The sequence below is a fragment of the Hypomesus nipponensis genome, chromosome 3, assembly GCF_054491055.1.
Source record: "Hypomesus nipponensis isolate SF chromosome 3, ASM5449105v1, whole genome shotgun sequence".
Taxonomy (NCBI): Eukaryota; Metazoa; Chordata; class Actinopteri; order Osmeriformes; family Osmeridae; genus Hypomesus; species Hypomesus nipponensis.
In genome coordinates, this window is record NC_140363.1 from 14,354,322 (window position 1) to 14,377,105 (window position 22,784).

At 48.0% G+C, this 22,784-nt stretch overlaps 2 protein-coding genes across 3 annotated transcripts; both read right to left on the minus strand.

Moving 5' to 3' along the window:
* Positions 1 to 4,986: 4,986 nt before the first annotated feature.
* On the minus strand, positions 4,987 to 10,699 carry pkdccb (protein kinase domain containing, cytoplasmic b). The gene is made up of 7 exons (XM_084678099.1): positions 10,097 to 10,699; positions 9,520 to 9,648; positions 8,277 to 8,548; positions 7,863 to 7,942; positions 7,664 to 7,771; positions 6,191 to 6,367; positions 4,987 to 5,889 (listed from the first exon to the last, which is right to left on the minus strand). The coding sequence occupies exons 1-7, from the start codon at positions 10,679 to 10,681 to the stop codon at positions 5,786 to 5,788; spliced, it is 1,455 nt and encodes a 484-aa protein (XP_084534225.1). The 5' UTR covers positions 10,682 to 10,699; the 3' UTR covers positions 4,987 to 5,785.
* An 864-nt stretch (positions 10,700 to 11,563) lies between these two features.
* Positions 11,564 to 19,966, minus strand: LOC146299934 (calcium-activated potassium channel subunit alpha-1a-like). 2 transcript variants are annotated; one of them, XM_084678077.1, is made up of 27 exons: positions 19,804 to 19,966; positions 19,439 to 19,668; positions 19,207 to 19,311; positions 19,065 to 19,126; positions 18,816 to 18,906; positions 18,517 to 18,628; positions 18,192 to 18,267; positions 18,010 to 18,085; positions 17,718 to 17,888; positions 17,539 to 17,630; positions 17,306 to 17,416; positions 16,881 to 16,986; positions 16,577 to 16,659; positions 16,370 to 16,439; positions 16,126 to 16,281; positions 15,836 to 15,945; positions 15,647 to 15,715; positions 15,280 to 15,366; positions 15,094 to 15,179; positions 14,814 to 14,874; positions 14,431 to 14,551; positions 14,109 to 14,333; positions 13,708 to 13,945; positions 13,473 to 13,603; positions 12,739 to 12,933; positions 12,424 to 12,527; positions 11,569 to 12,245 (listed from the first exon to the last, which is right to left on the minus strand). In XM_084678077.1, the coding sequence occupies exons 2-27, from the start codon at positions 19,640 to 19,642 to the stop codon at positions 12,134 to 12,136; spliced, it is 3,054 nt and encodes a 1,017-aa protein (XP_084534203.1). In that variant the 5' UTR covers positions 19,643 to 19,668; positions 19,804 to 19,966; the 3' UTR covers positions 11,569 to 12,133. The 2 variants fall into 2 exon arrangements, with proteins under 2 accessions (XP_084534213.1, XP_084534203.1); XM_084678087.1 differs by lacking the exons at positions 19,207 to 19,311; positions 19,439 to 19,668; positions 19,804 to 19,966 and having other exon boundaries at positions 11,564 to 12,245; positions 18,993 to 19,111.
* Between the last annotated feature and the right edge of the window lie 2,818 nt (positions 19,967 to 22,784).

Sequence of the window (22,784 nt, forward strand, 5' to 3'; positions counted from 1 at the left end):
TCTCTCTCTCTCTCTCTCTCTCTCTCTCTCTCTCTCTCCTTCTCTCTCTCTCTCTCTCTCTCTCTCTCTCTCTCTCTATCTATCTCTCTCTCTCTCTCTCTCTCCCTCTCTCTCTCTGTCTCTCTCTCTCTCTCTGCCTATCTCTCTCTGTCTCCCTCTCTCTCTCTCTCTCTCCCCCCCGCCTCTCTCTCTCTCTCTCTACCTATGTCTCCCCCCCTCTCTCTCTCTCTGCCTATGTCTCCCCCCCCTCTCTCTCTCTCTCTCTCTCTCTCTCTGTCTGCCTATGTCTCCCCCCCCCCCTCTCTCTCTCTCTCTGTCTCTCTCTCTCTGTCAGACTGAGGAATGGACACCATGAGGCTGCCAGTGGGTCAGGCTCTCTTATCCAACAGGACACTGAGTATGCCAATCAAACAGAAACAGATGGTAATTGGGGGGTATATTTGTTGATAGCCCTCCCATACTTTTAGGTTTAAGCCTATTTTACCTACCTAAGGGCCGAGCAAGTGATTTATTGTGTGAAAAAAAGCACAAACTAAAAATACATAATAATAAAAACATCAACCTTTTTTTTCAACCTTTCAGAAACATTTTCTTAATCTGGACACGTTTTCTTATTTGGAGTCATCACAGAGCCAGTACCACAGAGGTCACATATCTGACAAGTAGCAGCCGTCAGAACATGTGACCCCACTGTACCTGCTTAATTAAGGAGTTAAACTTCAAAATATTGTTTTGAGTACTGATGTCATCCCTTCACACGAATCTGGACACTTTTCTTATTTGGAGTCATGACAGTTTCACTGTTTTCAACTTTTACCCTGAAGAGGGCGACAAAGCTACATTTGTAGCAGTGATTTAGAAGCAAAGTGTGGTTGTGCGTTGCTAAGGTAGGTCATGACATGGCTCCAAAGTGTTTACTGCATTGGTGTCCTCTGAAGGCTGTCAAAAAGATGTGTATCTTACAGAGATTACATTGACATTTAGTCATTTAGCAGACTTACAGTAAATACAGGGACATTCTCCCCAAAACAAGTAAGGTGAAGTGCCTTGCCCAAGGACACGACAACATTTTGCAAGGCTGGAAATCGAACCAACAACCTTCTGATTGATAGCCCGACTGCCTAACTGCTCAGCCATCTGACCCCCCAGATGTATTGATGAGCAGTGCAGTTTTAAACAAATCAAAGTAAAGAGTTACTGAGAAGTTACAATTAAAAGACTGTTGATCTCACTAAAATGTGTTTTGTAAAAGTGCCAGAAATCGACCAATACACATTTGCCAACGTGAAGACATCTATATTATTCGATAAATAACTACGTAATCATCTTTAGTCATTTACAGTGATCCTGAAAGAGTTTATATAAAAGTGTATAGTCTGAGACTATAGTCTCTTCTGCTTTTGCTTGTGAGTTGCTTGTATTTCTGTAACTTATACCTGTCACCCTGCAGGTCTTCTCAACGCATATTTTTCGACCTGTTTCTCAGACCACAGACCACATATACACACCGGGGGGGAGTGAAGGCTTTATGGAGTTGGATAGTTGAGAGGAAAAGAGGATAGGGGAGTGGAGAAAAGGGGGGAGGGTGGTGGGGGAGGTGGAAGGAGGGTAGTGGAGAGATTGAAGAAGAGAAAAGTGGGGCAAGATGGATGAGAGGCGAGAAGGAGATGCCGTTTTAATGACTCCCACTCTTAACAGCCTAGTACAGGTACTCCCAGACTTCTCTGCTGACTCAAACATTTGGACCAGATCGCAAGAGATTTCTCCTCTCTGAGGTAATGGAGTCCTAAACCCAAACCAGTACCCTTATTTAGGCAGAATTTGCTCATAAAACCAAATATCCCAGTTATTAGATGATGCAGTGCAAATTAAACGAGGAGGTTGTTTCTGCTGGAGCAACCCAGCCAGCAAAACAATTAAATGTACCTAACACAGAATAGCAGTAATTGTCTTTGTATACAAGAAATATGCTGGCCAAAATCTCTAACAGGCATGCAGGTTTCAAGTCTTGTTGCTCTTGTTGGTTAGTTGTAACTGACTTAAAACTATTGTACTTGCTGAGTAATATATTTTTGTTGCTTGCTTTTTTTCCCCCACAGGTACACCCTTGCACTTTTTAGGTTCATGTTGTTAAATTGTTTAATTGTAACTTGTTCAACTACATGCTCTTCCCTTTTGGACTTATTTAGTTTTCACAATGTATGCTTCATGTTTTGGCTACCCGCAATGTTTGGGGATATCTCGTTGTTATGATCAGTGACCTATGCACTTTTGTAAACTCTCTTTTGGAAGTCGCTTTGGATAAAAGCGTCTGCTAAATTAATAAATGTAAGTTCTACAACACTATGTGTTTCATCCTTGTTTTTGTGGGAATCGATTAGTAGCTCTAAGTAGGTAGCACCACCCTGCCTGTAGATACCAAACCGGGCCATCTAGTTGACCTACCACCATCTCACCACAGCAGCAGTGGGTCACTGGGTCTATGGTAATGACCCTGGCAGCCGCCCCCTGTATGTGGACATAATGAAGTACTAATGGAGCACAAACCAACAGCCCCAGAATGAGGCCATAACTGTTTTACTACCTCTGAGGCAAACCCCTCATTAGGGACAAGAAGAGAGTCGTTTCACAGCTCCCCCGGTTAATAGCTTTAACAAGCCTTAGAACAAGCCAAATAAACACATAACTGCACGTTGCTGTGTATGTGTGCGTGTGAGTGCAAAACAGTCAAATAGAAAGCAACGGAAAGCACAACACGAGTGAATGGGGCTGAACTCAGGGGATGTTGCAATGCTTTGCAGCTTGCGTTTGGGGCTCCAGGTGTTACTTGGCATCGTGGGTGCCTGAGATGAAACACAGTCCGTGGCAGTCAAAGGTCAGAGCCAGGTCAGGACATCTCCAGATGAGGCAAACACAGATGAAGAGGCAGGGAGCAGAGGGGCTGTTACACACAGGGGCCAGGCTGCCTCCCTGCTGACTGTCCCCAGGCAGGGAGGGGGGAGGGACGGAGGGAGGGGGGAGGGAGGGACGGAGGGAGGGAGGGAGGAGGGGACTGGAGAGAAGGGATAGGCGGGTGGGGGAGGGGGGGGCGGGTTTAACCAGAAAGCACCCTGGAGACTTGAAGCCACAACAAAAGGCTGTGTCTTTGATTTGAACTACTACAGAGGTAACCTAGTCCCCCTCAACCCTGCAGACACACACCACACACTTTCTCTCTCTCTCGTCCCCCTCTCCCCCCCTCCCCAGCCCAGCCTTACCCCCAGGACCTGGCCAGTAAAAAGAGCAGGAGGATCAGCATGATTTACAAGAACTCTGTGTGTGAGTGTGTGTGTGTGTATACGTGTGTGTGTGAATGTGTGTGTGTGAGTGTGTGTGCACGCGTGTCTGATATGGGACCAGAGTGGAGAAAAAGGGGAAAGAAGTGGAGACAGGAGAGCGGTGGAAGGCCATGGTGTGGAGGGGGCTGGACTGACGGAGCCCCAGTATGATGGATTGTGGTGGGGTTGGGGAGTCAGTGTTGGGGGGGGGGGAAGCTTCAAAAGGAAAGCTGATCCAGCTGAGACTCTGATGTGTGTGCGTGAGAGAGAGAATGAGAGAGAGCATGTGGGGATCTCGTAACAGAGGGATGTGGGCATGACTTGAGTGGACAGCCATGACAAAGGTCAACTGTTAGCTTTTAACCATATGTGAGAAAGAGAGGGAGAGAGAGACTAGGAGGTGTAAACCTTTAAGTTGAGGTTATATACAGGACTTTTAACAAATAGAACCTCACTGCAGGTTCACCACAATGCTGTAGTATTGTAATGTACAATGTAACCAAGCCTTACACACCAACACATAACGTCAATCTTCGTTACTGTAATGTAGCCAAACAGTGGGCTGCCATGCCCCCAGTCGCCCCTCTCTGCGGGTCCATAGCTGCCCTTCCACGCTGGTCCTAAACTGCAGAGGGCTTGTTTTCCTGAACAGATCCCTTCCAGATGGAGGTCAGAAATCCCAACACTGGAGACAAGTGAAGTGAAACTAGAAACTAAAGAAACAGAGATGGAGATGGAGATAGGAGGTATGAGCTGGGGGCGGGGTGGGGGTGGGGGGGATCATGCATATTAACAACCCTCCCCCTCATTTTCAGAGGTGTCTGTCATCCTCTCTTACACCCTAGTCCTCCTCAACCGCCCACTCTCTCACTTCTCCTTGCTCCGTCTCTCTCCTTCAACCTTTGACCAACCCTCTCTCCCCCCCCCCCCCCGCCAAACAAGAGGAGGTCCTATTTAACTTCATCCCCCCCCTCAAATCTGCTTTTCCATAAGGGGTTAGTGAATCACAACAGGGGCACACACACAGTTTGACATAGCCATACATACATACATACAGTTGACCCCCTTGGTGACCCCATCTCTGCAAGGCTCCACCACCCCCAGCCCCCATATCTGCTCCCCTCCCTGCCTCTGCAGCACAGATGGCAGGCTCTTTCCTATGCTAACAGGAGATTTAGTCATGATTGTTCTAGCCGCCCCTCTGTGTGATGGATCTGTCTCCATGATAAAGACTTGGTCCCTGTGGTCCATTTACATGTATTAATTAAACCCATAATGAGCTGGGGTGTGCAGGTATTTGCATGCATTCTCTAGCTATTGTGTAAACTGAAAAAGAATGGTGTGTGTTTGGATTCCCCACTGTTGAGATGGGTAACTGATAGCCAGGGTGAAGGAGCAAGTACTGACACACACACACACACACACACACTCACACACACACACACACACACACTATGAGGAGTTTGAGGTGTGGTGGTTGCCTTGGGTTGTTGGCAGTTTCAGAGATTGGCCAGTAAAGGGGGGGATGAGGGGGGGGAGGGGGGGGATGAGGGGGGAAAAGGTGAGGGGACTCATAGTGATGCTAATGACAACAGAATTTGCTATTAGCTCAGATTATTCCCAATTCCATTTGAAAATGTGAAGCACAATAGACTAGAAGACAGTGGAATTACAACAACGTATTTATATTATGAACCAAATAGTAAAACAAGAACAAAAAGGTTGGAATGAATGTTCATTAAAATATTTTTTTTTCCATTGAAAAATAAGGAATTTACAGTCTCACACCCACAAGGTGTAAATAACCAAACAATTTAACAATATGTAAATATCCTCTTTTACATTTGACAAATTTCAACATTAACTTGAACTGGGACTGGAATTGGAATGATCTGGTTACTGACATCTAAGGGCGCAGCTGTGCTGTGATAGGGCTGATGACATTCCTCAAAGCATATAGACCTTCTACAAGTTTTGTGCTGCATCTACATCAAAGTTTATTTGTATAAGAGCTTGTTGTCTTTCTGTCCCCAGGCTTCAATCAGGAAAGTCTTACTGCTGTGGCTCTGGCCTCCACAACACACTAGGCAAATAAAGACTAAATGGGGAAAATGCATTTTTTTTTTCTTCTTCTTCATAATTATACCAGAAGGGAAATCCCTCTAAATAGCTTTGGGAGGGCCAGCAGTCCTGGCAGTCAGATCAAACGCTCCCAGAGCAGAAGCCATTCACCTCAGTTCAAACATCTCCTCCCCTCTCAGCTGCAGGCCCTTGATAGCCCTCCAGGAGCTCTTCCATGCTAAGCACCACCGCCAGGAACATCACACCAAGACCAGCCATGACTCCACATTTCACTCATCTGACAACACAACATGTCCGTTGTCGACTCTTCATAGTACTGTAGATCAAGGTGTGGCCCACTACATCGCGTTCTGCGGTTGACCACGGCCAGCTGTTTGTCCCTCTCCCTACACCGTAGCTCCTGAGGTCTTGCTCTTCCTCAGGTAGACCTCTGAGGTTTCATCTGGAACTAGATGGCTGAACCCAGTCCTGAAGGAAGCCAGCAGGCGCCCTGCATACACGGTAAAGGCAACACAACTTAGGTTAACTACAGCCATGCCAACACTAGAAACGATGACTTTCTCCACCCAGAGATAAAGATAAAAAAAATCTTGCTTCTCTCTGCTTTGCCTAAGGCTTCAAAACAGCATCTGTTTCAACGCCAAAGCTTTTTTTTATTTTTTTTATCAAGAGATTAAACAAGCTTTCACTGAAACCACCGCCTCAGATCTCTGAGCACGCAAACATGCCTTGGTGTCTCAACGTGTCTAAGCGTGAGATATATACAAAAAGGTTTTTCTACTGCTACTGACCTGTCCAGGTCTTGTGCTGGCTGAGGCTGAAGCTGGTGCAATGTGCCTGGGAGGAGCAGAGCAGGGCGGCCTCTCTGGAGCTCTGGACGGACAACAGGCAGCCCTGGTGACTGTAGGAGCCCCAGCACCTGTAGCCCACATCCCCTGACGTCCTCACGCCCCGCATCACACTATAATCTGCAGAGGACACAAGGAGAGGAACCAGTTAGTCAGTAAATTGGTTGGTTAGTGGTAGTCTGAGGGTTTGTCGGTCGGCAGTCAATAGTCTACTCATAATAGCGGTATGGACTGTGGGGTATAACTCATCTGGTTAGAATTAGCTCTAGCCATGAATTTGACACACAAACACACACACACACACACTGTCAGAACAGAGGTCCACTCAGCCACAGTGGTGTGGAGGTGGGAGAGTGTCACATTACACACACTGGTATTCCTACCAATCTCTACCTAAATGGCCAGGAAGTGTGTGTGTGTGTGTGTGGCGTACTAACTAATGGGAGACCAGCGCATTTGTGAACCAAACAGAGGGTGGTTCTAGAAGTAGAATGAGGCCTGTCATGGATGGAAGACAGGCCTCAGCCACTGACTGGGCCTTAACCAAAACAGAGAGGGGGAGGAAGGAAGGAGATGGGGAGAGAAAGAAAGAGACCCTTTCCTTTTTGGTTTAAATGGATGAATGTATGCATTTTCTTGTTCTGTCCTGTTATCCCTGGCTGACAGGGTGTCATCTGGGTGTAATAAATGGAATCTGATGTTGAGAGAACAGAACCCTCGGAACAGACCAGACAGAAAATCACTTTCAGCTGCTACACATCTGCACTGTGCAGATTCAAACCTGCTGAATCTTACACTGAACTGAAGTTTCTGCATTGTCAGAGCACAGCATAGCACAGCATAGATCTGCAGGGTCACGAGTGATATGGATGGCTGCTGTTCAGCCAGATTAAGTGTACAATGTACTTTTTTGAGTTGTATTTATGTGTTTTTACTGCACAGCTCCATGTTAGACTGAAACATTCCTTCTTAGCTCCAGACGAACGCTGCTCAGACCAGTCCACTACTGATTATTTATCCTATTGCTCTGTATAAACATTCCTGCAGCTGGGGCATGGAAAATACCAGAGCAGGAATTCAGCCAGTCATCTCATCATTAATATTTCATAGACCAGAGTGGAGAGGTATGGAGGGAAGTAGGTATGGAGGGAGATAAGTAGGTAGGTATGGAGGTATGGAGTGAGTGAGTGAGTGAGTGAGTGAGTGAGTGAGGGAGGGAAGGAGGGAAAGAGGGAGGACACTTTCAGCTTCCCTCTGACATCACTTTAAATGAAGCAGTATACACCAACATAGTGCTGATGTATGGGAATATTTGACTGTGTGTTCTACTACAGTGGACGGTTGAACATGGTTTACTGAAGCCAGGGTTGGTCTAGTACACACCGGAGTCTGGAGGCAGGGGAACTAGAGACCTACCTCTAAGTAAGGCAGGAGACAGGTTATCAAGGTGTGTCCCAGACTGGTAGAGTTGGAGAACTTCTTCAAAGGCTTCCAGAGTTCTGTTAATACCAGCTTGTAGCTCTCCTGTACAAACATGTATAATAGTTATTTTCATATGCTAATTGGACATTCAAAGTTGACCAGTGATGTCATGTTGCTGTGTCTTTTTCTTCACCTGTGGAGTTCATGATGCGTTCCACCAGGTGTGTGAGGGCGGATGGAGCCTGGTGAGGCAACAGGTAGGTGAAGAAATACCTGGAGGTAGGGAAATACACACACAAACATGTGGGTCAGATAGACACCTGGTAAAAACACACTCTAGGGTGTTGGAGCATGTTGAAAACCTGTCTGAATCTAACCGGAAAGGGTCCCCTCCCCCCTCCCCTCCCCTCCCGCCCCCCTCCCCTCTCCTCCTCCTCCGCCTCCCCCTCCCGCCCCCCTCTCCTCCCCTCCTCCCCTCCTTCCTCCCTCCCTCCCTCCCTCCTCTCCTCTCCTCTCCTCTCCTCTCCTCTCCTCTCCTCTCCTCTCCTCTCCTCTCCTCTCCTCTCCTCTCCTCTCCTCTCCTTTTTTAATAGTACAGTAGTGTTACCTGTATGCGTTGTAGAGGTTTCTTCTCTCGTTGTGGCCCTCACACAGGCCTTGGGGGGAGCAGGACAGGTTGAAGGTCCTGAGGGGGAACTGAAGCACACAGTCCTGGTCGCTCCGGCACTTTGGCTCCCTCACGCTAGCGTCATCCAGGTCGGTTAGCTTCAGCTCTCCAGAGACCAGGACAAACTGGCGTGGCTGGAAGTCCAGCAGTACCACAGAACCCAGCGGAGAGACCGACAGGTAGTGGAGCAGACGTGCCAGGCCCAGACACACCTGGAGAACAACAAAAACTGCGTTTTAAACAAATCAAGCAATTACAGCATTCAAAAAAAATCATGTGATATCCCACATACATATTCAATTACACATACACAACTTTCAGAACATTACTCAATTGTCAGTCATTCTAGCAGTAAGTGCTTTCTTTGAAGTTTGGACACAGGCCAATGCGGCCATCCTTCTTTGCATAGAACTCATAGAAAGATGAGAGATGAAGGGGAAAAAAGTATCAAGTTGGCATGGCAAGAAACAAAATAAAGGAGTAGCATCAGCCCTGCATTGACAGAGCATAAAATTATTCTGTCACACTGCAAACATAGCTGCAGCATTAGGTAACGCTCTGCTCTTGAAATCACCCAGTGAATTGGAAGAGCTATAAAAGCAGAGTTGGGTGTAACCCAAGCCCTCTGTGGATTAGTGTGTACCGCTGGGTCAAAGACACCAGGCCGGCAGGGAGAAATGATCTTCTGTCCTCTATCACTCTATAGAACTACACACCTCCCTAGGCAGCTGCAGAGAGAGACGCTTTGGAACAGTCAACACTGATCAGCAAGATCAGTGTTGCTACCTTGTGTCTTGATACATGCATGTTAACACGTGCACTACTGTTCAACTATAATGACATCCCTCTTTCACTTTCTAACTCCCGCTCTCTCTCACACACACACACACACACACACACACACACGCAGTGTGATTTCAGTAAGATACTAGGGGCTTAGCCCGGAGGAGGGGTGTGTGTTCAGATCCCCTTGGCTGCCCCACAGGCATCTGTCCTTCAGTGTATTTGATCAACCCTAGTTGAAATGGATATAGTGCGTGTGTGTTTGGGTCTGTAGTTAATCCACTCCAGGCTCTGAGTGTTGCCCTTCCCCCGCCACAGGTATGCTAGAGATGAACAGAACATGGGGACAGTCCTGATGAGTATGAGAGCTTATGGAGGAGGGATGGATGGTGGCTCCTACCCTGAAGCGTTCCTCCCAGGGGCTCTGCAGTAGCTGGATCATCTGGAGAGGTGAACCCTGTTCTAGAATTGCTGTGATCCTTCTTCCTCCTCCTCCACCACCCTCCTCCTCCTCACAATGGCCTTGAAGCTGTGGACACAAGTGGGCTGCCATTTGAGTTACAGTGGAATTTGAGTAGAGTACAGTAGTGCTCAGTGTGCTTGATGGAAGTTGCCTGAAGATACAGCAACTGGAGGAGAAACCTGCTCTTAATTCTATTATTGTGAGATACAGTATCTGTTTACATTTTTGGCTGCAAGTCTTAAATAATGGTTTGATTGAATAGGATCTTTATAGTTCAGACAGATGCTTCTTGTTGTCAGACACACAAAGGCTTGTTGTGTCACTTTGAGCTGCTGATAGGGGTCACGAGTGTTTAAATTTAAATTAAATCACACGATGGGTTGGTTATACCCCGCGTGACCCAATGTGGCTTTGCATCACATTTTATTCGTACATGTAACCGAACAATTGAGCCGTGACCAGACTATAGTGCCGTTGGGTTATAGTTGAAACATGGAGGTTGTTTTCAACTTACCTTAATTATGTTCCTATGCTGCAGTTTTTGCAGCAAAACTATCTCTTTTTTCAGTTTGTAGGACACGAGCTCGTGACAACCCTCTGGGTCTTTGAATTCCTCGAGACATCTGCCCATGTCGGCCCCCTGGTCATTCACAAACTTCAGTGCAACAGACTGGCCCTCGGACAGAAGCACCTTGAGAACAAGCTTGGTGTACCCAGACCCCAGGACCTCCACCGCTCTCATTTCCACAAGTTCACTGCAGCCAATTTCACCGCTATATGGAATAGATCCTTCAGAAACAGCTGCATTCTCGGAATTCCCATTCACTCTTTTAAACGTTGATGAAGGATCCCGCGATATAGATTCTTCCCAAACCATCTCGTCTTCGTTTAATATTAGAAACGGAAGAATTTCTTTTCGTCTTTCGTTAAGTTCATAAACTAACAAGCTGCGCTGCACAGCCAAGTCTGCATCAAGATTTTCCTTGGTGAACTTAGCGTCACGGGCTTTGGAATGCCAATTGTTCACTAAAAGTGTTAGAGACATTACGACAAAAGCTAACAACACAGCCGCACAAAGAGGGTTTCCAATCTTCGACATGTCTACCGGTGGAACGCAGGAGACTCATTGAAAACTGTCATTTCGGTCAGTCAAGTGCTCTGCAGGAGTCGAAGAGGGGCGGTATCTGGGGAGGGGTTAACGGATGTTTCACCAATGAAATGTAGCACGCTATCTGTCTATGACCCCCGGTTTACAGAGCTACAGGTTTTCTTAACAAATAATATGGCAGCATTTGCCTGTGGCATATATTCTCGAACCGATTTCAATTTATTTTACAAGTTCTCAGTAATATGAAGTCTGTAGAAACAAATTATTTTGATTTCTTCTGAAATTTTAGAGTGGATTTTTTTTTTTTTTTTACAGTTGAAATTACTTTAGAAAGAAACACTGTTGACGGCTAAAAACCAACTGAATACGTTTTGTAGTTCACATGAATAAATGAAATAAAGACAAGTGATCCAGGCAGATGAGTCAGGAGGTGGTGGATGGGTGCTACAGTCTCAACTGGGTTATCTGGAGCTTCACATTTACATGTATGCATTTAGCAGACGCTTTTATCGGAATCGACTTCCAAAAGAGAGCTTTACAAAAGTGCATAGGTCACTGATCATAACAACGAGAACATTGCGGGTAGCCAAAACATGAAGCATACCCAGTGAAACCAAATAAATACCAAAGGGAAGAACCATAAGAGCATGTAGTTGAACAAGTTACAATTAAACAACATGAACCTCAAAAAAGTGCAAGGGTGTACCTGTGGGGAAAAAAAGCAATCAGCAAAAAATTTATTACACAGCAAGTGCAGTAGTTTTAAATCAGTTACAACTAACCAACAAGAGCAACAAGTCTCTCAATAAGAGTCATTGTGATCCTGGAGGAAACATCAGGTCCAGCCAATCATTCGTAAGTACCTTTGTTCTCCCGGTTTACCTATTCTATCAAAGAGGGGGTGAGACTCAGGCATGTAATACAAGTGAAACGTAGTAGCTAATCACCTATTGACTGGATTTAAGTGTATGTTGTGTTTAACTGATGTGAAATAGTTGTGTAATGTTGGTGATTGGCTGATGGGCCTAAAATGTGTTTATTTTTCTCCCAAGCCTCAGTTGAATCAAACTAAATGTTTATGTTATAATATGATGCAATTAACAACGGTCAGCATGTGTGAATCCACCATTGCTGCTGTCAGCTATATTTTATTATATTATTGTAACGTCAAAATATCCAAAACTATCTTCCCCAAAAAACATTTACCCAAAATATTTTTTCCAGAATGAACAATTGAATCCTAAATTAACTGTGCTACTTAGGGAGGGAGGGTGTTGGGGTGGGCTAGGGCTGGAGTGAGGTAGGGTCTGGTGAAGGGGGTTCAGGGGGTGCTGGAGGGGTGTGGGGTCTGGTGAGGGGGGTTCAGGGGGTCCTGGAAGGGTGTGGGGTCTGGTAAAGGAGGTTCGGGGGTCCTAGAGGGGTGTGGGGTCTGGTGGATGGGGTTCAGAGGGGGTGTGACTTGGTCAGCAGGTGGGACTGATGGAAAGGCACGGAGCAGAAGACCCGGTCTGAGGCCAGCAGAGGGAGGCTACCTTGAGGGTTGGTGATCACAAACCTGTAGGACACACGACTGTTACCTCTACAGAACACCCTGTCACCAGCAGCATGTGCACCTCATCATGCTCCTGCTGTTCCATCTGTATTGTATTTTGCTATGTTCCACTGTGTTCTATTGTGTTCTAGTGGGTTGCACTGTATCCTCCTGGGTTGTGTTAATGTGTTGTTGTCCAAACCTCTTCATTAAGCGGTTTGGAGGGTCTATGAGTCGATACAAGCCGAAACAGAGGATCTCCAGGGAGTCTAGAGCCTGGATGAACAGGTCTCTGTACAACACACACTGCAGAGAGAGAGAGAGAGAGAGAGAGAGAGAGAGAGAGAGAGGGGGGGGGGGGGGGCGTTAGGCTGACAGAGAGACAGGTAGAGTGAGTGTGAGCCTATGTGTGTGTATGTGCTTGTGTTCTCAGTGTGTGTGTGTGTGTTCAAAATGTGTGTGTGTGTTCTCAGTGTGTGTGTGTGTGTGTTCTCAGTGTGTGTGTGTTCTCCTTCACCTGGAACTGACTGAGAGGTTGCTCATTCAGGGCCAGCTGGGCCAGTTTGGACCTCTGGCGGAGCGCCCATAGCTGCGGGGTCATGACCCCTTCTCTCAGCTGGTTGTCCCTGATGAGCTGGGCCTCCAGTAGGGGAGTGTCCCCGCCCGTCACCAGCGTGGACACCAGCAGTGGGACGTTGGAGTTGAAGTATGTCTGGATACATACACAACACACTCAGCTAGCATCACGTGCTGCTGTATGACATAGTGACTCAGTCCCTGACTCTAACCCTGACCACAATCCTAATCTGCCACATAAAATATGAAATGACAGTCTATGAATGTTCAGGTCTGGACTTCCTGCTGGAGAGTTTTGTAGATCGACTGTGTATGGAGCTAAATGTGTGACTGAACCCTGTGTCGATACATCCAGACTGAACCCTGTGTCCATACATCCAGACTGAACCCTGTGTCCATACATCCAGACTGAACGCTGTGTCCATACACCCAGACTGAACCCTGTGTCCATACATCCAGACTGAACCCTGTGTCCATACATCCAGACTGAACCCTGTGTCCATACATCCAGACTGAACCCTGTGTCGATACATCCAGACTGAACCCTGTGTCCATACATCCAGACTGAACCCTGTGTCCATACATCCAGACTGAACGCTGTGTCCGTACAGACTGATGAGGTCATGGGGATGAGCGCAGAGAGAGTACAGGCACTTAAGCCTCCTGGTCACTCACGGCAGCCATAAGGGAGTCGAGCACGTCCACTGAGAAGACCTTCCCCACGGAGAAGTCCTCCGTCAGAGGAAAGCTTTCTTCCTCCTCCAGACCGTCCGTGTCGTTCATGAACATAACGTTTGACGTGTCCCCTAAGGGGTGAGGCCAGGCAGGAGGGAGGAGAGGGAAGTGAGACAGGGCTTTGGAAGGACAATGACAGCGTGGTTCCCGGAGAGTGGGGTGAGAGGCGCAGTACCCAGTTCCGCCAGCAGAGGGACGGCCTGTCGGGTCAGGTTTTGGGGGTGGAGTCCCTGGGTGTCGCCGGAAGAGCTATCTGTGGTCAGGCCCTCTGTCTGCAGGCTGAGGCCGTCCAGGGTGAAGCAGGACAGGAGCGTCTCAGTGTCCCCGGTGGATCCCGTCGCGGTCAGGATCACTGTCCGTGCGCAGCGGGTCACCCCCGCCGCACACAGATCGTCCAGACACAGAGGAGAGCCCTGGGGTGGAGGGGAGGGGGGGGGAGGGGTGAAGGGGGGTTGAGTAGGGAACAGATGAAGCAACAGGACGTTGAACCAGAACCCCACCACACACACACTCCCACAACCACACACTCTCATCCAACCGCACACACAAACCCACATTCCTCCTGCCTCCACTCACAGGCAGGAAGTAGATGTGAGGGAAGTAGTGGATGTCGGGCCACTCCCTCATGAAGTAGTCTCTGTCCCCCAGGAAGACCACGGGGGGCAACTCAGGCCTGGTCAGGCTGCTGGCTCTCAGAGGCATCATGAAGGCCCGCAGGCTCTGCAGTCTGGAGCCACGGCCCCCAAAGACACAGGCCACCACGTGGTCCTGGAGGGCCAGGGCACTGGCACTGTCTCTGGTCTGGAGGGGCAGGACACACACACGCGCAAGCACGTTTGGTGTGAGTGTGTGTTTGTGTGGGTGTGTGTGTGTGGGTGCGCATCCCAGTGCATCTCACCAGGGTAATATCTTCCAGGGAGACTGGAGGACACCAGTGGAACATTCCGGTGGAGTCGAGCGTCACTTGATCTTCCGTCTCCAGCTCATTGGTCCAGTCAGCGTTCTCCTCCTGATCAGGTCTGTTGGACAGAAGAACGGCAGCACACACACACTCATGTGGACCTCATCATCACACTCATCAACGTGTCCTCTACGCTCACCGGCACTAGAGATGTTAGATCTGGAGCTCAGGTGAGAATGCAGCCCGAGACAGAGGAAGAAGATCCCTCGGATTAATTTATTTCACATGAAATCTTCTCACTAACTCATCTCATGGTGGACCTCTGTGTGTGTGTGTGTGTGTGTGTGTGCGTGTGCGTGTGCTCTCGTGTGTGTTCTTACATGATGGGAAGTACTCCCAGAGATGGGCGCCGTAAATTCGTGGCTGAGGTCAGAGTGTCGTCTGGTGGAGAGACACACACACACATGAACACACACATGCACGCACACAAGCATGCGCACACGTCCAGACAGACGACAGGAACACATTCGGCAGAAGGCAGCGGCACAGAGCAGGGCGAGGCCAGACACCAGTTGTGAGAAAACGGAGACAGGCAAGAAGCTGGTGTGAAGCCCATCCAGCTCGATCCCAGTGGGATCATCTCTCAGGGTTTGTTCTTACCCTCGTCAAACTCCGGACACTCACACGGTCTCATCCTGGACAGCTTTCTAACCCGGCTGTGACAGCGCTCACAGTAGATCCTAGCCCTGGAGAACACACACACAAACACACACAGGTGGACAGGCGTCATGGCTAACAGGATGTGAGTGAGTCCTGGGGTGAGAGCAGCTCCCAGACTGACTCTACCTCCTGGCATCGCTAGCATCGCTGGCCACCAGGAAGCCCAGAGTCCCCCGCTTGATTTTGATGCACTTCGGAGGATTCACCAGAACACTAGTGAAGTGAAGGAACAGGAAGGAATAGAGAGAGAGAGAGAGAGAGAGAGAGAGAGAGAGAGAGAGAGAGAGAGAGAGAGAGAGAGAGAGAGAGAGAGAGAGAGAGAGAGAGAGAGAGAGAGAGAGAGAGAGAGAGAGAGAGAGAGAGAGAGAGAGAGAGAGAGAGAGAGAGAGAGAGAGAAAGACAATATATTTTTTGTTAGGCATGATAACATAAGACACAACCAAAGTATCTTTCGAACAGGAAATGCACAGGGTGGAAACAGGAAGTCCCGCACCTCATCTCGTTGTCTTCGCCGTAGGTTGCTATGCCGATGAGCAGCAGGCCCAGTTTCAGGAAGCAGAGCCTGAAGTACCCAACACACACACCACACACACATATTCAACAAGCATGTTTCTGTGGGGAGAGGACTACAGTTCCCACGATGCCTCTCCCCTCTGGCTGAAGCTGGGCTGCAGTGACTCACTTGCTGGCTTGGGCGAAGGTCATGCCTCTGAAAGGATAGGAGAGGTGCTCTGTGTAGATCTCGTTGTACATGCCCTCTCTGTAGAGGTTCTTCCACGAGTCACCTTCCTGCTGCAGGTCAAAAAAAAAACACAGAGAGCCGTCAAGTCGTGTGTGTGTGCTGGGTGAACTGCAGATAAATGGATCTTTTAGGGTTCAATGAAGTTGTTTGAATCTGAATATATCTACAGAGTCTTTGACCCGTGTGTGTGTGTGCGCGCGTGTGCGTGTGTAGCCATGCAGACTTCTTACCTCCACCTCACTCTGCATTGTGAACAGATTTGCTAGCAGGCTGGACAGTCCAGGGAGCCTGCAGCTTTGTGCCATGAAACCTAGCTTCAGCTCCATGGGACACAAGGCTGCATCGCCAGACGTCCAGTTCCAGTCTGGAACCTTCTGCACCAGGACCTGGAACACACAGGGGCAGGAACACTTGACACCCTCACACACACCCTCACACACACACACAGACCAGACTGTCTGTGGAAGGTATTACCTTGCTGCTGGGCTTCAACATTTGGACGATCACCCTGGTTTTGGGATGATAGATCTTGACGGTCATCACACTAGATGGAGACGTCACAGGAGAGACCATGTTGATGTGTGGAGATCTGTGTGTGTGTGTGTTCCTTTGTATTCATGTGCACGTGTGTGTGTAGATCTCTGTGTGTGAGAGCGTGTCTGTGAGTGTGTGTGTGCGTACTTCTTCAGTGTGTCGATGTCCTGTTCATCTGGGTCGGCAGCAAAGCGGTCAGAGAGAATCACACAGGCCTCTGCGTTGCTCATCTGCCAGGGTTAGAGTGTTAGAGTTAGACACACACAGCAAGATTGGCCACTCTCCAACACTTTCACACAACATCATCTCCACCACAATATGGATATTAAATATCGTACTGACGACAGGACCAGCCAACCGAGAGCAATCAATCATGTCTTCCTTCAGAGTCTGCCTATGTTCTTAAACACACACACGGTGTGTGTGTGTGTGTGTGTGTGAACACACTTACCATGACTCTCTCCTGGTCCTGTCTGGTCTTCATCAAACCCTGATAAAACTTGATTTGCCCGGAGAGACTCACAAAAAAATCCTCCAGTGCAGTGTCGGGGCAGAAGCTGAGGGAGGAAGGGGGGGGGGGAGACAGGGAGGAAGGGAGGGGGGGGGGGGGGGGGGGGGGAGAGAGACAGGGAGGAAGGGAGGGGGGGGGGGAGAGACAGGGAGGAAGGGGGGGGGGGGGAGAGACAGGGAGGAAGGGGGGGACGACCCAGAGAGGGTGAGACCGAGAATTCAAATATAAATTTGGATGGAAAGACTGCCAGGAATCCGTGATTGGGAGCTGGACCAACAACCATTGCAGATAATCCTGAAACTGGATGTGTTTGGGGGGGTCAGATAAAGTGGTTGAAGCTGACAGAGGCTGTCAGAGCTACTCACTCCCCCAGGAAGAGAAGGTCAGTGTTCACCTCCCCCCGGTCCTCATGGAAGAATTCCCTCACAAACGGCTCAATGTTGCTCAGCGAAAGGTGTCCACACACTACCACATGTCTGTAACACACACACACACAGAACATCAGTGTGAGACACAGAAAAAGGGATGGTCTTTGAAGCACATGAGAATCTGGAGAGGGAGACTGAATAGGTCTGCCTTGTATCGACAGATGACTCACGATTTCCCCAAGACACTGGAGTATTTTCCGTTGAAGCGTTTTCTGTTTGCTAGGATCTCCTTCACCTGGGGAATGAAGCTTGCAAACATCCCCTGTAGACGACACCGTGGATGAGACAGGAACAGACATGATGGAACAGAGAGAGTGAGATGAAGGTGCAGGAAGGAAGCGGGGCGTACCAGGTAGATGAAGATGAACACGGTGATTAAAACTTGTCCTGACGTGGTGTACACTAGGACGTCACCATAACCCACTGTGGACATGGTCACCGTTAGGAAGTACACAAACAGGAAGTAGGGACGGCTCGAGGCGTTGGATTTTTCCAGCCAGGGGTCTCCGGAGCTCTCCACCTACAGCAGGGCAAACCAAGAGGAGAGACACACCTTCTGATTCTAACTTCACAAGCTTTTAACTACTAAAACACCAGTCATGTTTATGATTTGGCACGTGTTACTGGAATCAAGTCCTCACCAGGTGAATGAGGCCGGCATAAAAAAACAGGGTTCCCACGAGGACAGCCCCCAGCCGACACAACTTCACAACTTCACTGTGGTACCACAGAAGAAGAAGAAGACCAGAAGTTAAGCATCACGCCAACCTAGAACAGTTCTATGTGATCCTAACACAAGGTCTTTGGTTCCATCGGTTCCTACTTGCTGGTCAGGATGTTCAGCATGCGCAGGACGGCTGGGAGCTCCAGGATGTACAGGGCCCGCAGGAACCTGAGGCCTGCGGGAGGGGAACATCATGAGAACCAGGGAGGGAGGGAGGGAGGGAGGGAGGGAGGGAGGGAGGGAGGGAGGGAGGGAGGGAGGGAGGGAGGGAGGGAGGGAGGGAGGGAGGGAGGGAGGGAGGGAGGGAGGGAGGGAGGGAGGGAGGGAGGGAGGGAGGGAGGGAGGGAGGGAGGGAGGGAGGGAGGGAGGGAGGGAAGGAAGTGAGGAGGAGAGGAGGGAAGGAGGGAAGGAGGGAGAGTCTTACCAAGCCAGGCCCGACCGGTGTATAACGTAAAACATGATGGTGCAATTGTGAATATATCTGCTATTGTTTTGTAGTCCAACCACATGACCATCAGATCCTGTGCTGACAGAAACTGAAGAGAAGAGACACAATGTCTTCACACAGGACACACAGTAACTCATAACACCCAGAGGCCATCAGAACCTGGGAGCTCCTCATCTACAGTCGACTGTCCACCACTCAGTTCCACCTCATGCATGTAACTTAAAGATGAAAGGTATTTACGACTATTGGTGTTGTATATCAGAGGCAGTTCTTACCCTTAGCCCAAAATGTAGGAGGTAGATGCTGTTAAAAGCCAAGTCAATCAGCAGCAGGGCGTCCATTTCCTCCACGCAGTACTCAACTGGCCTGTCAGGCACAACATCATACATGAGAGACAACCTGACTCTAAAGTTCATCTGGTGACCAGGCAGAGGAGCGCGCTCTGTACTCACCTGGTGACCAGGCAGAGGAGCGCTCTCTGTACTCACTTGGTGACCAGGCAGAGGAGCGCGCTCTGTACTCACCTCGTTGTGAGGATCAGGTAGATAATAAACGATCCAAGATTTAAGACAAACATCAACACGGTCTGGACAGAGAAAAGGTGCCATTACATTATTATGGTCTGTAGGGCTGGGGGGGGGGGGGACTGGAATCCAGTGGGCTTACCAGGATCTGTCCATGTAGATACTTGCAGGATACGAGGGTTGATGCGTTTGCTGTGACATTGTCAATCAGACGGCTGAAGAATGTACCAGATGGCGGAGCGATGCACTGTTTCATAAACAAATACACAACATGGTTTGTGAATGAGATGGGTTTAACACTAGTGGCTCTTAGCATCACCTCATAATCCCTCCTCCCCTCCCTGTAAGACCTAACACCCACTACTGTAGCTCACCTTGCCATTAGCCTCGTTGCCTTTCTGGCTCAAGAACTCGTGGGATGTGAAAGCTGGCTGAGTCCACTTCTTCAAGAAGATAAGGATCACACCTTGCACCAGAGTGACGAGGCAGGAGCCCACATAGAGGTCCCATATCGGTCTTCCTCTGTGCATACAGTGGTCGTAAGATATTTCCGGGATGGATGCTCTTGGCTTATACATCGTATGTTTATGATTTACTTCACGATCTGTGTTGAAATATAAGAAAAAAATACATACTAGTTAGTTCTGACCAAGCAGTTAATTAATTAATTTAAAAGTATCTCCCTATCTGTTATCTAATTTGTTCTCAAAGGATGTGATGGCTAAATATTGTCGCCTACCTTTCGTATCGATGACTTCGCTGAAGACAGTTTGAACAGATTGCGAATGAATCAAGCTCTTATATAGTTGTCATCAACTCAAATCAAAACAAAATTAAACAAGTTGTTATCAACTCAAAACAATAGTACACGACTTTGTTAAAACTCAAATCAAAACAACAGTTAAGAAGTTGTCATCAACTCAAATCAAAACAAGATCAAAACAAGTTGTTTCCTACCTGGAAAGCGGATTGGCTGACTTTACGTTCTACAGTGTCAGTATTGTTTTGTTGATAATTTAGTTGCTAGATCTAGCAACTTCTCAGACAACAGTGGAAACAGTTGTTTTTTTTTACTTTTAGTAATTTTTGAAAAGTGACTCAAACGCAAAAATGCACGCATTATACAAAAAAAATATTATGAATGTATTAACCAATATGAATTGTTTACATTTATGCATTTAGCAGACGCTTTTATCCAAAGCGACTTCCAAGAGGGAGTTTTACAAAAGTGCATAGGTCACTGATCATAACAACGAGATGGCCCTAAACATTACAGGTAGCCAAACATGAAGCATACATTGTGAAACCAAATGAGTCCCTAAGGGAAGAACAATAAGAGCATGTAATTAGACAAGTTACAATTCAACAGCAAGAACCTCAAAAGGGCAAGAGTAAGCCTGTGGGAAAAGCAAGCATTATATTTCACAGCGAGCACAATCATTTTAAGACAGTTACAACAGACCAACAAGAGCAACAAGTCTCTCAATAAGAGTCATTAAGATCCTGGGGTCACAATCTGTCTTAACTGTGTGCTGTTGTACTCCCGGAACAAGTGTGTCTTGAGCCTTTTCTTGAAGGTGGGGAGACAATCAGTATCCCTGATGGACGTGGGGAGTTTATTCCACCATTGGGGGGCCAGACAGGAGAGCTTGTGTGTGTTTGTGTGTACTTGTGTGTGTGCGTGTGTTTACATGTATAGGCAGCACTGAGTCCTGTCTACCAAAGTTCAAAACAGCTACCCTGCGTAATCTCCCATTTAGTCATCTGTTTCGACTTGTTCAAACCTGGGTTATCTTCCTCTTGGTAGTATAATCACCTTCAACATGTTTTTGTTCTTTATTTAGGCCAAGTGAATGTTTGATTCTAAATAGTAAGTGAGAGTTCCTCTCTGTCATCGGCTTGTCTAACCTGTTGAATTGGCCACATGGTTCTGTTCTGGTGACGAGGCTAGGTTTGAGGCTGTCCACTGACTGCTAATGATGTATAGGCCTGGAGGGAGGGAAGGGCATGCATGAGGGAGGGAGGGAGGGAGGGAGGGAGGGAGGGAGGGAGGGAGGGAGGGAGGGAGGGAGGGAGGGAGGGAGGGAGGGAGGGAGGGAGGGAGGGAGGGAGGGAGGGAGGGAGGGAGGGAGGGAGGGAGGGAGGGAGGTTGTGTGGAAGAGAAGCGGACCCAGCAGACCAAAATGAGGACTGATCAGCAGAAAGAAGACAGCTCCCGCTCTTCCTCTCTTCTTCTCTCCCTATCTTCCCCCAACACCTTCCTCCGTCTTCCCATTGGATACCTTTGCATTTTGTACTTCTGGCGCATGTCACAACCCTTCAGTGACTTCTTCATTCAAATGGGAGGAGAGGAGCCTTTTCATTTCCTGAGGAGCCATGAATAACAAGAGCAGTTCCCTGCATACAGCGATGCCGAATATATGTAGGCTACAGTGCTTAGGTCAAGTTTTCCAAAATGTTGTGTTTCAGACTCATCTTAAAATTGACTCAATTCATTTGTGAATACCTCAACAATTACACACAATACAAAACAATACAGTTTGGAGTGTTTAAAAAAATGTAGCCTATAGTGGGGTGTTGTAGAAAAAAACATCATATGTGTTGTGATTATGGGTAATGAATGATCTGTGATCTTGCCCTAGGACACAACGGCATTTTGTACAGCCAGGAATCGAACCAACAACATTCTGATTAATAGCCGACTCCCTAACCGCTCAGCCATCTGACCCCCTGAATCTGTTGAAATTGTTTATTTCGCTCCATTTAATTCATTCACTCATTCGTTCCCTCGCTAGGTCTCTCTCTCCCCTCACAATCTCAGCCACTTGCTTCGCCCCTCCTCTCTCACCCTCTCTCGACGTGAATGTCTAGTGTACATGTGATGTGAATGAAGGCACCAAGAGCAGACTGTGGAAAAACAACTAATCAACAGGTGGCAGCAAAATACATTTAGGAAGTCCCCCATTACCACTGAATTCACATCTCTCTTTGGACAAATACAAAATTACGTGTCACTACTGCAACGTTCGGAGGACTTTCTTTAATTTGAGATTAACAGGAAAATTGTTATTTGTATACTGAAGCCGTTTAGTTGTATACTGAATCCGTCTAGTTGTATACTGAAGCCGTCAAGTGTACATGATAATTTGTCTGCTTGCATGACTTTATAAACCCACGCAGGCACACGTTGCCTAGGGATCTCATATCTCCTATTTCTTAGATCGCCCCTGATCCGTGAGCAGCATCCAAGCCGTAAATAACCCATTTCCCTCGCCTCACCAGTCCCCGGAGAGAGCTGCCAGCCTGCCACAGAAAATTACCATGGCTGTCGCTTTAGACCCACCCCGAGGCCCATCAGAGCTTGCACAGCGCACCGTCAGCAGAGCAAGACAACATCTTCACCACCCATTCTAGTCTTCGATTTGTATTACACACTCCTAAGCAACCCATGAACCCCCGAAATTCACCCCCCATGTCATTTCTGTTATGTATATCCTGGCATTAGATGATTCTTACTGTACATTGAGGGGATCTAGTATGTGTAACCAGAGTAAGTTTCATGCATGTGATACGTTCCTAGTCAGAGTTAGCAGGGGTGCATTGCATTCACATCAAATGGAAAACCAGGCCTGCCCTGAAATGCACCCCCATGTACTTTATGTTCTGTATATCCCAGCATCAAATTATTCTTACTGTACATTGAGGGGACTAGAATGTGTA

Excerpts from the sequence above, each read along its gene's own strand:
- pkdccb (XM_084678099.1), bottom strand. The coding sequence starts at position 10,681 with ATGTCGAAGATTGGAAACCCTCTTTGTGCGGCTGTGTTGTTAGCTTTT. Across the intron at positions 7,943-8,276 it reads AACCTCTACAACGCATACAG|GTATTTCTTCACCTACCTGT; the intron begins GTAACACTACTG and ends CCCTACCTCCAG. Across the intron at positions 6,368-7,663 it reads GTCTCCTGCCTTACTTAGAG|ATTATAGTGTGATGCGGGGC; the intron begins GTAGGTCTCTAG and ends TGTCCTCTGCAG.
- LOC146299934 (XM_084678077.1), bottom strand. The coding sequence starts at position 19,642 with ATGTATAAGCCAAGAGCATCCATCCCGGAAATATCTTACGACCACTGT. Across the intron at positions 18,629-18,815 it reads TCCTACATTTTGGGCTAAGG|TTTCTGTCAGCACAGGATCT; the intron begins GTAAGAACTGCC and ends TCTTCTCTTCAG. Across the intron at positions 16,282-16,369 it reads TGTTGAAGCCCAGCAGCAAG|GTCCTGGTGCAGAAGGTTCC; the intron begins GTAATACCTTCC and ends TGTGTGTTCCAG.